The 14,070-nt window shown below is 47.5% G+C and overlaps 1 protein-coding gene across 1 annotated transcript in view; it reads left to right on the top strand.

The window, feature by feature from the left end:
- The window catches only part of DIP2A (disco interacting protein 2 homolog A), a 94,443-nt gene that overhangs the window by 25,873 nt on the left and 54,500 nt on the right, over window positions 1–14,070 (top strand). Inside the window, exons 5-8 of the mRNA XM_082840101.1 lie at window positions 356–583; window positions 4,995–5,129; window positions 12,137–12,256; window positions 13,382–13,579. Coding sequence (XP_082696227.1) covers window positions 356–583; window positions 4,995–5,129; window positions 12,137–12,256; window positions 13,382–13,579 — 681 coding nt within the window. The remainder of the gene's footprint in view (window positions 1–355; window positions 584–4,994; window positions 5,130–12,136; window positions 12,257–13,381; window positions 13,580–14,070) is intronic.

Raw genomic sequence — 14,070 nt, 5'->3', positions numbered from 1 at the left:
ACCAGAGCTCACCTCACTTTTCTTGCCCGAGGCGGTGGTCTCAGGCAGGGGCTCTTTTCAGAGCTCAGTCACGTCTGCTGAAGGGAGGCAGGTGCCCTGGGGGTGGACTCCCGGGACCCCACAGCACGCACTGAGGCCGTCAGGCTTGCGGCTGGCTGTGCCTCCGGGCGTGGCGCCCCGAGACCGAGCCTCCAGGGGAGCCCGGCCGCGGGGCTCACGGCCGGTCAGACGCAGGCCCTCGTGGACCCGCGGGCGCGGCTGTGCAGGGGCCCAGGGCATGGGCCGGCTGGGGCCAGTGGGGACTCCGCCCCGGAGGACGCCCCCCTCATGCCTGTCCTCGTTATTCTGACCACAGACACGTCGTCCGCCTCAGAAGACGAGGACTCTTTACAGCGGCCCGGGCGACTGGCCTCCGCGCCGCTCCAGAGCCACGCCGGCGTCGCGCCCTGGCTCGACCAGGCCGTTCAGGGCTCGCCCGCCTCCTCCGCCGCATCCTGCACCTCATCTCACCCGGGAGGGCGGCCTGCCGCCGTGCCCAGTGCCGCCGCCGTGCCCGCAGGCCCCGCGGCCCTCGCCCGCGTAGGTCGGTACAGCCGCAGGGGCCCCTCCAGGCAGGGGAGCCCCCGCGCCCAGCCAGACCCACCTTCTCCTTTTCCTACGGAAAATGTCCTTTCAGTAACAAAAGTGGTTCCTGATGCTTCTGTGGTTTGGCAGCCCCAGCCAGACCCTGTGGCGTGTGGGCCTCCCCCGGGGTCCCTGATGAGTGCCTGGTGTTTCCGCTCTGGAGGTGGCGGCCCGCACAGGTGGACAGTCCCTGACGATTGGGGGCCTGCCACCTGCACGTGGTCCCCGCCCTTGCTCCTTCCTTGTGTGTGCAGCTGGAGCCCTCCGTTGTCCCTGCACTGGGCATCCCAAGGCGGGGCTGGGGCTGCAGCCGCCGTCCGGCCTTTCTTTCTCCACGTACCAGGGTTAGACAGCCCTCAACCTGAAAAGAGATGTCAGTCAGAGCTCAGTCATACGGGTGCCCAGACCTTTTCCAAGTCACCCAGCCCTTTAAACTACATTAACCTTAGGGGCTTCCCTGGTGACGCAGTGGTTAAGAATCCTCCTGCCAGTGCAGGGGACATGGGTTTGAGCCCTGGTCCGGGAAGATCTCACGTGCCACGGAGCAACTAAGCCGGTGTGCCACAACTACTGAGCCTGCGCTCTAGAACCCACAAGCCACAACTGAGCCCTCGTGCCACAGCTACTGAAGCCCACGTGCCACAACTACTGAGTACACGTGCCACAACTACTGAAGCCTGCGCGCCTAGAGCCCGTGCTCCGCAACAAGAGAAGCCACCGCAATGAGAAGCCCGCACGCTGCAGTGAAAGTAGCCCCTGCTCAACGCAATTAGAGAAAGCCCGCGCACAGCAATGAAGACCCAACACAGCCAAAAATAAATAAATAACATTAATCTTAGAAAGGAAAACATTGCAAGCCTTTCACCATTTAAAGTCTTTTTTTTTTTTTTTTTGCTGTACGCGGGCCTCTCACTGTTGTGGCCTCTCCCGTTGCGAAGCACAGGCTCCAGACGCGCAGGCTCAGCGGCCATGGCTCACGGGCCCAGCCGCTCCGCGGCATGTGGGATCTTCCCGGACCGGGGCACGAACCCGCGTCCCCGGCATCGGCAGGCGGACTCTCAACCACTGCACCACCAGGGAAGCCCTAAAGTCATTTTTTTAAAAGCAAAACTAGTAACGTAGCTGGCATGCAAAGCCCATATACATTCTTGCACGAGTACCTTAAAAAAGTGTACTTCTCAGATGGTGCATCAGTATTGCTGGGGTCATCTGAACACCCTCTTCCTTCCAGGTGTGGAGGGAAGAGCTAAGTTGCGTGATTGCAGCCTGCCTGAGACCACACAGCTGGCTGTGCTGGAGCCAGGGCTGGCCCACAGTTTTCTGATTCCTGTTCATTTTCTTTGCTGTTAGCTGCTGTTCTGCTAAAACCAAAATGGTGCATCAGAGGTGTGCCCATGACTGGCCAGTGTTTTGGGTGGGGTCCCAGTGGGTTAACACCCCCCAGGCAGGCCCAGGTCTCAGGTGCTGAACTGCTTTTATGTAAGATCTTGGTCATTTGGCTGGACTGGGCATTGTAAGTGACTGACGTCTTCCATCTCTGGCCTCTGTGGGCCCATCAGGGATGCTCTTTGTTTGTCATTGGCTGTGTCACTGCAGACGTCTGCACATTTCTGTGGAGCTCGTGCTGTGAGTCTTGGGTGAGAACTCATGACGCCTCGACCTGCTTCCGGCAGGTGGAGGAGGCTCCAAGACCGCTGGGGTCGGGCTGTCAGGACTGTCCTGGGGAGTTTGCGTTACGAGAAAAGGCTCCTTTGGAAACAGCCTGCCAGGATTGTTTTGGTAGCTTTCCTGGGGGTCCTAAAATGGCTGGTGTTTATAGCCCACCTGCCCTCACGGGGGTTTACAGTGGAGAGCTTGAAAACAACTTGAGATGGATATATTTTCCTGTTTGTCACGGCGATTTCACATTTTGGAAATACACAGGTACCTCCAGTGTGAGGAAAGCAGTAGTGTTTGAATGTTCTCTTCGCTTAGTTCAGCTTCCCGAAGCTCTCTTCTGCGTTCGACGGTGAGGGGAATAGGTTAGAGTTTGCTTGTATCAGCCATTGCCGAGCTGTCGTAAACACAGCTTCCTGGTAGGTTAGAAATAGAAGCATATTTAGCGTGAGAAACTGACCACAGTTCAGAATGTTTAAGCAGACAGCCCTCGACTCCTCAGGGTTGTGGGGTGTTTTGAACATAAGGTGTGTTTGAGTGGGCGTCTCCATCCCCGGAAGGTCCTGGCTGTAAAGACGTACAGGCGGTTTTGTCACCTCTGTGGGTGGAGGACTCCTGGTGTGCAGCTGTGGCTGAGGCCACTCTTCTCGCGTCCTGCTCGCCTGGCCTTACGTACACATTGTGTGATTCGTTCTGGTAGATTCTAAACATCTTAACTCGGGCTCTACTTGATACCTTACTGTTGTTTGTAACCTTCATATGCTACCTGTTTGACCTGAATTTTTAAATCTGAAAAATACTCCATTTCCCTCTCCTTGTTATAAAAACCGCCCTTTGTTTTAGTTTCTGACACTAGAGAATTCTTCAATTTGGGCTAAGGAAAGAAGTGTAGAAAGAAGATGACTGTAAAAAATTGGAGGCAGAAAATGTTAGGTAAAGGTAATTAAAAATATATATCATTTTCAATTTTGGGTTAGGAAACTCATATACATAAAACATTTGGACACAAAGTAAATACCTATATTTAAAAGCAGTACGTTTAATTACAGTAGTTCAGTTTTGTTTTGTTGTAAATTTATTTATTTATTTATTTATTTATTTTTGGCTGCATTGGGTCTTCGTTGCTGTGCACAGGCTTTCTCTACTTGCGGCGATTGGGGGCTACTCTTCGTTGCGGTGCGCGGGCTTCTCATTGCGGTGGCTTCTCTTGTTGCAGAGCACGGGCTCTAGGCGCGTGGGCTTCAGTCGTTGTGGCTCGCAGGCTCAGTAGTTGTGGCTCGTGGGCTCTAGAGCACAGGCTCAGTAGTTGTGGCGCACTGGCTTAGTTGTTCCGCGGCACGTGGGATCTTCCTGGACCAGGGCTCCGACCTGTGTCCCCTTCATTGGCAGGTGGATTCTTAACAACTGCACCACCAGTAAGTCCTAGTAGTTCATTTTTATTTTGAGTGTAGTTTGCTTATTTTTATGCAGCTATTTAAGAAACTACTTTGTAGTTGAGGTTACCATTTGTACCTTTTTTCATTAATAACTGTTAAAATCACTTTTTTTTTTTTTTTTTGCTAGATTTGGAAGGGCAGGGAAATTCCTTTTTAAACTGAAAGAACTTTGTGATAGGCGTACTTTAAAATGCTAATTTCATTAATATCAAGCTTTTTCAAGGGTTGTGAAAACTCTTGTCAAAAAGTTACGTTTTTCCAGGTGGTGTTTTCTGCTATGTTAATAGTGAGTTTGTGTTTTTCTGCCACATAATTTCATCTTTCTGCATATTTTTAAAAATTCTTAGATTGCATACTGCCTAGGTTATGAAATGATAGATAAATGATTGGCATTAAAAAATTTTAAGTATCAAGGTGCCATCTATGATGGTGGGAGCATTCATTTGAAGACTAAAGAGACTACAGATCAGTATCGATTCTCAAGAGTGGACAAGCGTCACGCTAGGTCCAGACTCGGTACTTTGCTGGTGGAAGGCTTGGTTGTAGCAGAGATGCTACAGCAGCTCTCAGCCAACCAGTATCCGAACAGATAAAAATGCCATACAGTGAAAACGAAACCCAGAGTCGACATTCAGACAGTGGGAGGAGTGACTTTAAACATTTTTTGTACCTGACATAGTTTGTCTTTAAATGTGACATTAATACATTCTGCCTTAAGAACCTGATTGCAGCCTCTTAATAGTGAGGCTTTTGAACTGGCAGTAGGGATAGTTTTTAAGCTGTGTATGTTTATTCTGTGAAGACTGCAAAGGTTCGTGTCTGCATGACAGCCAACTTGCCTTTTGGGGGCGTGGGGATAGCTTATAGAAGCCTGGCAATTTTTCTCATAATACAATGAAAAATGTTCCAACAACAATTGATTTAAAATGTGTTTCTGCTTCATTGAGGGAGATTTCTAAGTAAAACCTCATTAGGCCGTCGGGAAAGGCGAGTTCCTTGCACCGTCTCTGTGCCGTAGTTGGTGGTTCTGGTCTAGTTCCCTCTGAGAACTGGATGGCCACCTGCACGCAGTGCTGTCGGGCCATGTCTGGAGTTCAGAGTTCACAGGATCCGATGTGCCTCGGTCAACCGGAAAAGCAAAATGAGGCAGAATGCCCCATGCCTTGCTTAGAGCTCAGCTAGTGAAGCTTCAGCCGAATGGGGTTTAAACAGCAACTTAAGGTTAGTGCTCTTCTGAATTAACAGCACCTTTATTCTGGGTTTGTTTTTCAAAAGCAGATCTGCACTCTGCCCCTCCCGATGTCACTACGGGCCTCGCACAGCATCAGCACACCTACTGTGAGCGTCCACAGCTGGCTTCTATGAGAGGAGCCCCTCGGGGGGGCAGCAGGAGCGTCCTAGAGACGGCAGGTGGTGAGCATCCTCTCTTCCTTCTTTTGAGACAGCAGAGCACAGGTATTGGACCTCACCTTGGTGTCTTCAGTTTAGCAAACCTGAGCCAGCCATCAGGTATCATCCTGGTGCACTTAAACTGCCCGTGTGTATATCTTGCGGAGAAATAATCAGGAATAGCTTCGGAATTGGTCAGATGGGGAAAGAGGAGAGTAGGGAGGAGAAAGCCTTCACATTTAAATCAGACGCCCAGAGTTTGGATCTACGGTACTGTGGGAAAATGAGAAGCTGGGGAAGTTTCCTTTCGTGGACCCAGTAGGATGAGGGCAGCCCTGCCTGGGACAGCAGCCCCGCCTGGGACAGCAGCCCCTGCAGTCTCCCTCCTCAGCAGCCTGTGATCAGTGCAGCCATGGCTGGGCTGTCCCACATGCAGGCCCCGAGATGTCAGCATGAGTCTCGTCTCCTCATTTGTACTATTTCCTTTTGAAACAGTTTCCAGTATCTTTTATCAGAATCACATGGAGTTTTCCTTCCAATGTGCCAAATTTGAGTTAAAGAAAAATCCAGAGTATCTCAGGAGTGTTTTATACTCCTGAGCAGTTGGTCAGATTTTGTTGAGGTCTTTCAACTCCTTGTTCAGGTGCAAGAGGAGAAACTAAGTCAACATGAAGCAGGCTTTACATTTGTTAGATAGATTTTAAAATTTTAATTTGTTACTCTCTAAATTTTCTTTCTTTAAATATTTATTTATTTATTTTTTGGCTGCGTTGGGACTTAGTTGTGGCACGTGGGATCTTTCGTTGCAGCGCGCAGTGCGCGGGCTTCTCTATAGTTGCATCTTACAGGCTTAGTTGCCCCGTGGCCTGTGGGATCTTAGTTCCCCGACCAGGGATCAAACCAGCATCCCCTGCATTGCAAGACGGATTCTTAACCACCGCACCACCAGGGAAGTCCCTATTTAAAATATTTTAAGAACTTGGTTGAGGTATAAATGACATATTTTCTACTGCACATATTAACGTGTGTAATTTTATCAGCTTTAAGAGACATGTACACCGTGAAACCCCCACTGCAGCCAGCACACCCAGCGCTCCTGGAGGCTTCCTTCCTTGTATGCCTTTGTAACAGCTCCTTGCTGCCCTTTTTGGCTTCCCTCAGACAACCGCTGATTTACTTCCTGACACTATAGATTAGTTTGCACTTTCTAGGATTTTATATAAATAGAATCGCCCAGCATTTACTCTTTATTGTCTGACCTCTGCCACTCTGCAAAATGATTTCGAAATTCATCCATGTTCTTGCATGTATCAACAGTTCATTCCCTTTCTTGATCTATTTCATCCTACAGATGCACCCTAGTGTATCTTTTCACCTACTGATGGATATTTGGGGTGTTTCCAGTTTTTGTCTATTAGAGGTAAAGCTGCTGTGACTATTCCTTTACAAGTCTTTGTGTGGGTATATCCATTCATTTATTTGGGGTCAATACCTAGAAGAAAACCTGGATCATATAGTAGGTTTATGTTTTAGCTTTTTAAGAAATTGCCAGACTGATTTCCCAAGTGGTTGTACCATTTTACATCCCCACTGTTAGTGATAAGAGTCCCAGTTCTGGGCTTCCCTGGTGGCGCAATGGTTGAGAGTCCGCCTTCCGATGCAGGGGATGCGGGTTCGTGCCCCGGTCCGGGAAGATCCCACATGCTGCGGAGCGGCTGGGCCCATGAGCCATGGCCGCTGAGTCTGCGCGTCCGGAGCCTGTGCTCCGCAGCGGGAGAGGCCACAACAGTGAGAGGCCCGCGTACCGCAAAAAAAAAAAAAAAAAGAGTCCCAGTTCCTCCACATCATTGCTGACAATTGGTATTGTCGGTTTTTAAATTTTAACCATCCTAATAGGTGTGTAGAGGTATCTCATTATAGTTTTAATTTGCATCTCCCTAATGACTGATGATGTTTAGCATCTTTTCATGTGCTTATTTGCCATCTATATATCTTTTTAGAAGAGTCTGTTCCAATCTTTTGCTTACTTTTTAAAATGTGTTGTTTGTTTTCTTACTAAGTTTTGAGAGTTCTTTATATAATCTAGATACAAGTTCTTTATCAGGTTTACAAATTGTACTTTCTCCCAGTCTATGGCTTGTGTTTTCATTCTCTTAATAGTGCCTTTCAGAGAGCAGAAGTTTTTAGTTTTGATGAAGTCCAGTTTACCATTTTTTTCTTTCATGGATCCTATTTTTGTGTTATATCTGAGATATATTTTCCTAACCCGAGGTCATAAAGGTTTTCTCCTATAGTTTTATGTTTTATGTTTAGGTGTATGATTCATTTTGAGTTAAGTTTAATATCAGTGCAAGGTATGAACCTAAGTTCACTTTGCTGTATATGGGTGTCCGGTTGTTCTAGGATCATGTAATACAAAGACCCTTCTTTCCCTATCCAGTTTCTTTGGCATCTTTAGTGAAGATCGGTGGACCGCATGTGAGAGAAGCCTGTTTCTGGGCTCTGTACGCTGTTCCACTGCTTTGTCTGTCCTTATACCGGTACCACACTGTCATGATCATATATGTATATGTGTGTGTGTGTGGGGGGGGGGGGTTATATAATAGATCTTGAAATTGTGTACTGTAGTTTGTCTTCAACTCTTCTTTTCATTTAAAAAATTGCCTTAGCTATTCCAGTTCCTTTGTATCTTAATATATAGTTTAAAATCAGTTTGTTAACTTCTACCAGAATTCCTGCTGGGTTTTGACTGGTACTTCACTGACTCTCTAGATCAATTTGGAGAGAATTGGCATCTTAACAATACCATATGTTTCAATTGATAAATATGGTATATCTCTCCATTTACTTAGCTCTTTAAAAAAAAATTTCAGCACTGTTTTGTAGCTTTCAGTGTACAGGTATTGCACATGTTTTGTTAAAATTATCTCAGAATAGGGACTTCCCTGGTGGCGCAGCAGTTAAGACTCTGCGCTCCCAACGCGGGGAGCCTGGGTTCGATCCGTGCCTCAACTAAAGGAGCCTGCGAACCGCAGCAAAGGAGCCTTCCTGCCGCAGCTAAGGAGCCCACCTGCCACAACCAAGACCAGGTGCAACCAAATAAATAAATAAATACTTAAAAATGTGTACATTAAAAAAAATTATCTCAAAATACGTTATATTTTTTGATGCTATTATTGTGCAAATGGTATTTAAATTCTTTTCCAGTTGTTTATTGCTCATCTAGAGAAACATAGTCGGTTCTTGTATATTGACCTTACATTAATTCTAGTAGTCTTTTTGGTAGATTCTGTAAGATTTCCACATGTATGATCATATTGTCTATGAATACCATTTTGCTTTTCTTTCCAAATTGTTTGCCTGTAGGAACATTCAGTTTCCTGGCTTTATTGCAGTTTCTAGGACTTGTAGTAATGTCAGTTAGAAATGTCAAGAGTGGACACAACTTGCCTCGTTTCCCATTTTAGGGGAAAGATCCGCTTTTCACTTTTTAATTGTGGTGTTAGCCATGGGTTTCTCATAGATGCTCTTCATCAGGCTGGGGACGTTCCTTTTTTTCCCCTAGTTTTCTGAAAATTTTTATCATGATTTTTGTTAAATGATTTTTAAAATGTGTTACACTCATCACATGGTTTTTCTTTCGTAGTTTGTTAATATAGTACATTTCATTGACTGATTTTTGAAGATTAAGCCAAAGGTATGTTCTCAAGATAAACCCCACTTGGTTATGGTGTATTACCCCTCTTACATATTGTGGATTTGATTTACTAGTATTTTGTTAAGGATTTGTGTCTATGTTTGAGATAAATACTGGTCTGGGATTTTTGTCTGGTTTTGGTATCAAGATAATACTCATCTCAAATGAATTGAGCAGTGTTCCTTCCTCTTTTGTTCTCACGCCAGTTTTGTGTCTTTGGAGGAGTTTGTCCGTCTTGCCTCCGCTCCGCAGGTTCCCTCATTATGGGTTGGTGTGGCACCTGCGATGCTGTCCTGCCCGGTCCTGACACCAGCAGTTAGGGTCTCCTCACTCTTCATCTTAATCGTTCTAGCTAGAGCGTTCACTGGATTTTGTTTATCTTTCAAAGAACCAGTTTTAGTGTAATTGTTTTTCTCTATTGTTTATCTTTTTTTTCTATTGCATTTATTTCTACTCATATATATTACTTCTTTCCTTCTCCTTACTTTGGCTTTCCTTTGCTCTTCTTCTTCCAGTTTCTTTATTTTAAATCCAGAATGTGTTTATCGGGAGGTTTTTCTGTTTGTCTTGATTCAGTTGCTGCCACGCCTGCCCCTCCCACATCGTCTGCTGCTTTCATGATGGCAGAGACGGTGCCACGGCCCCAAATATTTACTCTCTAGCCCTTTAAGAAAAAGTTTGCCAGCTCCTAGTACAGGAAAATAAGCAGAAAATACAGACAATTCACAAAAAGAAATGTAAAAATAGTTCTTACACATGATGTTCATTCAGCCTTTTTCGCAATTAGGGAAATACACATTGTTGGTGGGAATGCAAAGCAGCTCAGCCTCTCTGGAAGAGCAGTTGGTAAGATCTGTGTCTGTGCTTCCATTTGGACCCAGCAGTGCCAGTGTAGGAGTTTACCCTGAATGCACACCTCTAAAAATAAGGAAACACGTGCACACGAGGTCGTTCATCGCAGCACTGTCTATACCTCCAAAATATTGGGAAGTACCTGTTATCCAAGCCTCTCAAACTGGTTGAATAAACCTGGTACATTCACACTGTGGCGGACCGCGCAGCTGCCAGGAGTAGCGAGAAGACCTTTATGACCTGGAATGAGGTGCTTTTCCGGGAGACATTAAGTGAAAAGGCGAAGAGTAAAGAAACGTTTATAGTACACCGCCTTTTGTGTGAGAAATAGGAAAATAAAGCAAGCATAAATCTACTATCGCTATAGAAGGAAATGCAGGAAGGATAAGCCAGAAAGCAGTGGGCTGGTTCAACCCGCAGGTGCATGGGGTGGGGTGGGCAGAAGGACTTTAGGAGGGAGTGACATTTCTTTGAGTTTATCTTTTTATATAGTTGTGATTTTTAGAAGTACGTTCTACACATTCAAAACATAAACTTAATGGATGGAAGGAAGGGAAAAACCCTAAAACTGAAAGGAATTGTAAGTAAACAAACCTGATTGTATTTCCAAGAACTACGTAGCCACCCTTAAGAGGGTGAGGGGAGAGAGCTGACAGAGGTCAGTGATGGACACAGCACCCTCGGTCCGGGACGAGGCTGTGTAGGAAGCACAGAAAACCAATTCTGAACTCTTGTTCCTAGCTTTGTTTCTGTAGTGTTTTGGGTACAACAGTTGGAACTGATTCTGTATCTGTGATAGCACTGAGCGAAGGTGTTGGTGTTGGGAGCCAGGGTTCTCGCTGCAGAAGGAAGGCACCCAGACGTGGAGCACAGCACTGGGGGCCCTGGCGTGGACTCGGGGCTCTAGGATAGAGACCTGTATCTGTTACGCGGCCTGTGTGCACATGTGTATTGTATGTGTAGGGGGTGTGCATATCCATGGGTACATACGTGTGCATGTGCACAGCATTCGTTCTCAGCTCCGTGTGCTAGAAGAAGAAAGACACGGAGCGGCAGCAGTGAGCACACCGAGGCGCCAGGTCTTGGCCTTCAGCACCTGTCCCTCTCAGGAGAACCAGGAAGGGCGGAAGGAAGTCAGGCGTCAGCCGTAAATGTCAGTGGACTGCTCAAGCTGGAAAGTAATTCAGCAACTGTTGCAGTAAACCTTGCCTCTGGCAGAACGACCAGCGGCTGTTAAATGGAGGGGGAGCTGGGTGAAGATTGGGATACTCGTGAGGTCCTGAAGTGTCTCCTCTCACACTCTTATTGGTGGCACAAGCCAAAAATAGTACCGATAGTGGAGCCCTGCACGGCACATGGCCCGGGTGACAGAAACCTGCGTCTCCCGGAGGGTAGGTGGGTGTCCCGTGGGTCTGGACGTGATGCTCAGGTACTGCTTCAGCCAGGAATGCAGCATGACTTGAATCCTGAGAAAACCTCAAGCAAATGCAGGATGAGGTATGTGCTACTTAATAATGGAAAGAACTGGACTCTTTCAAAGTGCTGGTGTTGTAAAGGACAAGGGAGACTGCTGACCAGGCCAGTGAGTGCAGCTCTCGATCGCTGGCCCAGCCCTGGAGGAGGGAGGTGCCAGCTGCCTCGCGGTGCACGGGGGTGGCTGGGGCTCCAGGCCTTGCCCTCGCCTCCTCTGCCAGAGCGCCTGCTTGTGTTCCCACGTGCCTTTCCCTCGGAGCGCTTGTCACCGAGGCTGGTGCCCTGTTCCACCAGCACATGTACATATTTCTGCTGGGTTTTGTGCAGCAGACGGTGGCCTGTTTGAGGGCAGACTCTTATCTGTCTTGGCTGACTTTACATCTCCCGGAATGGCGTTCCTTAATAATTATGGAGGACACCAGAGAGCTTTTAGCTTATGCGGGTTATATCTCTGTATATTTACCATATTAGAAATTAAAACTAAAGATTTTTAAAAATATTTACTAACTCATTTAAAAGTAACAATAATAAGCTCATTATCTCTTAACATAAGTAGCACATATTTATGAAAACAGTTCTAATACAACGAGATGCCGTGAGAAGGGCAGGCTTGTCTGCTGCGGTTGCTGGTCTCTCATAGCTGGCGAGAGAGCAGCATCTGGGTGGGTTCCGTCTGCTGGGCGTCCCGCACTGTGTGGCCTCTGGAAACCTCCACTGTGCGCGTGTGAGAGAGGAGAGGGAAAGAGCAAATGGCGTCTATAATGTGACCCCTGAAAGGGTCTCGGGCACCCCCAGGGGTCCCTGGGCCACTCTGAAAACCGCTAGCTTAGAACAAGTTCTGGTTCCTGGAAGGCATTCAGTAAACATTTGTCAAATGAACTAATAAATTCCAAAATGGCCATTTGAGGGGGCCAACGCTTGGTTGGATTTACAAGTTCTGACGCACTCACGCGGGTGGTCTCTGGACCTGGGTTCCGCATCCAGCCTCAGTGCTCTCTTCCCGTGGCAGGTGTCCCCGTGAGCAGCAGAGTGTCCTCCAAGATCCAGCAGCTTCTTAACACCCTGAAGAAACCAAAGCGCCCTCCACTGAAGGAGTTCTTCATGGATGATTTGGAGGAGGTGTTGGAAGGTGAGTGTCCCAACTCCGGCATACTAGTTTGTGCAGACAGGGCGGCCGTTACAACTGAGGACACAGGCAAACGTTCTTCATATGTGGGTCAGACCCAGACTCTTTGGTCATCGTGTGTGGTGGGGACCTCAGCGTCACACATGACCTCGGGCTCTGTGTCAACAGCTTGTAGTTAAGAGACAGCGTCTCTCTGTGCCTCTGGTCCAGTGGTTAGTACTTTGTTAGAATACGTCTAAGATTTCATTTTACTTCCATGATTTAAATTTTTATTTAAACTTTAAATCTGAAATACTTGTCTTCCCGTGGTTTTATTTATTTATTTATTTTCCCCTTGGTTTTAAATTATTATATCTTTAGCAAAGTTTGGGCTCTTTTTCAGGATTTTAGCCTCTCATTTATGAATGATATATATATTTAGAGAAAAAGAATAGACTTATATTTTTTAATTACCAAGAAACAGAAAGGAGTATAAATCTGTAGAAAAGTAAGAGAAGTGAAGCCCCGTACAAGATAGCAGCGTGTGATGTGTGGCTGGGGCCTCGGGACACCAGGCCACCCCCTGCCCCTGGCCTTGCACCTCTGCTGTGCGGTAGTCCCACAGACAAGCTCTGGTGTCTCCTCCTACTTGGGGATTAGACATGGCTGTTAGGGCACGTCTGTGTAATCAGATCACGCCTTTCAAATTCAGAGTTCAATGCTATGAATGCTTTTTAGGAAGTCTTTCGTACATTTGGGCAAATCTTGATGACATATCCACTGGAAACGTAAGAGATTTTGCTTTATTCTTTTCATTCAACGTGGTTTGAGCACCTAAACTGAAGTGGTTATTCTACTCTCATCCTTTATAAGTGGGGACACCTGCTTCTCAGGTGCCTTCTGGGTGAAAAAGCCTGGGGGTCGTTGTAACCCTGGGGTTACAGTAGCCAGGATTCACCTTGATCCATGACTAGCTCTCTTTCCATCCTTGCTCAGTTGGTCTGTGACTGTTACAATGATGGGGAAATCTAATAGCCTTCTTATAATTGGTATTTTTAAGGAAGAAAAGTATAAAATGTGAATGCCTAACGGTAGAGTACGTGCCTGCTTCTGTGAAATGCTGCTTTTCACACTCGGTTTTGCTTGTAGTGCAGCAACCAGATCCAGGTCAGCCGAAGCCTGAGGGCGGCCAGACGGCGGTGCTGAAGGGGGAGCTGCTGGCCGTGGGCAGCACCTGGCCGCCGTCACTGCTGGCCACCTTGCAGCAGTGGGGCACCACGCAGCCCAAAGCCCCGTGCCTGACCGCCCTGGATACCACGGGGAAGGCCGTCTACACCCTCACCTATGGCAAGTGTCAACAGAAAGCAGCTGGGCGCTGGCTGTCTGTGAAATATTACATGTCGTACAACACAGACGTGCAGCTTGAGGACCATGAGAGAACAGATTCCTGACAAGCTGACACAGCTGGCAGGGAAACAGAACCTCGCCTCCCCCCGGGGGCCCCCCCCGGGCCACTGCCCTTCCCCCACTGGGGGACCACTTCCTGCCTGGTGGTTTCGAGAGTTCACGTCTGTGTGTGCATTTCTGAACAGTGGAGTTTAGTTTTGTCTCATTTTGAACTTTGGACAAGTGGCGTCAAGCAGTATGTGTTTTTCGTGTTTGGCATCTTTTGGTTCCATTCTACGTGTTTATGTAACACGAATCGCGTGCATTTGGCCGGACATGTTTTCACGGAGCACTCAGCCCCGAGGCACTTCTGGCCCCCAGGCCGGCGTCCCCCACAGCCGAGGCCAGCGCCCTGCTGACCGCTGGGTGTGAGCCAGTCTGAGGTGCTCTGG

Source organism: Leucopleurus acutus, assembly GCF_964270905.1.
Source record: "Leucopleurus acutus genome assembly, chromosome: 5".
Taxonomy (NCBI): Eukaryota; Metazoa; Chordata; class Mammalia; order Artiodactyla; family Delphinidae; genus Leucopleurus; species Leucopleurus acutus.
The sequence above is the reverse complement of the archived record's forward strand: the minus strand, read 5'-3'. Positions and strand labels throughout refer to the sequence as shown.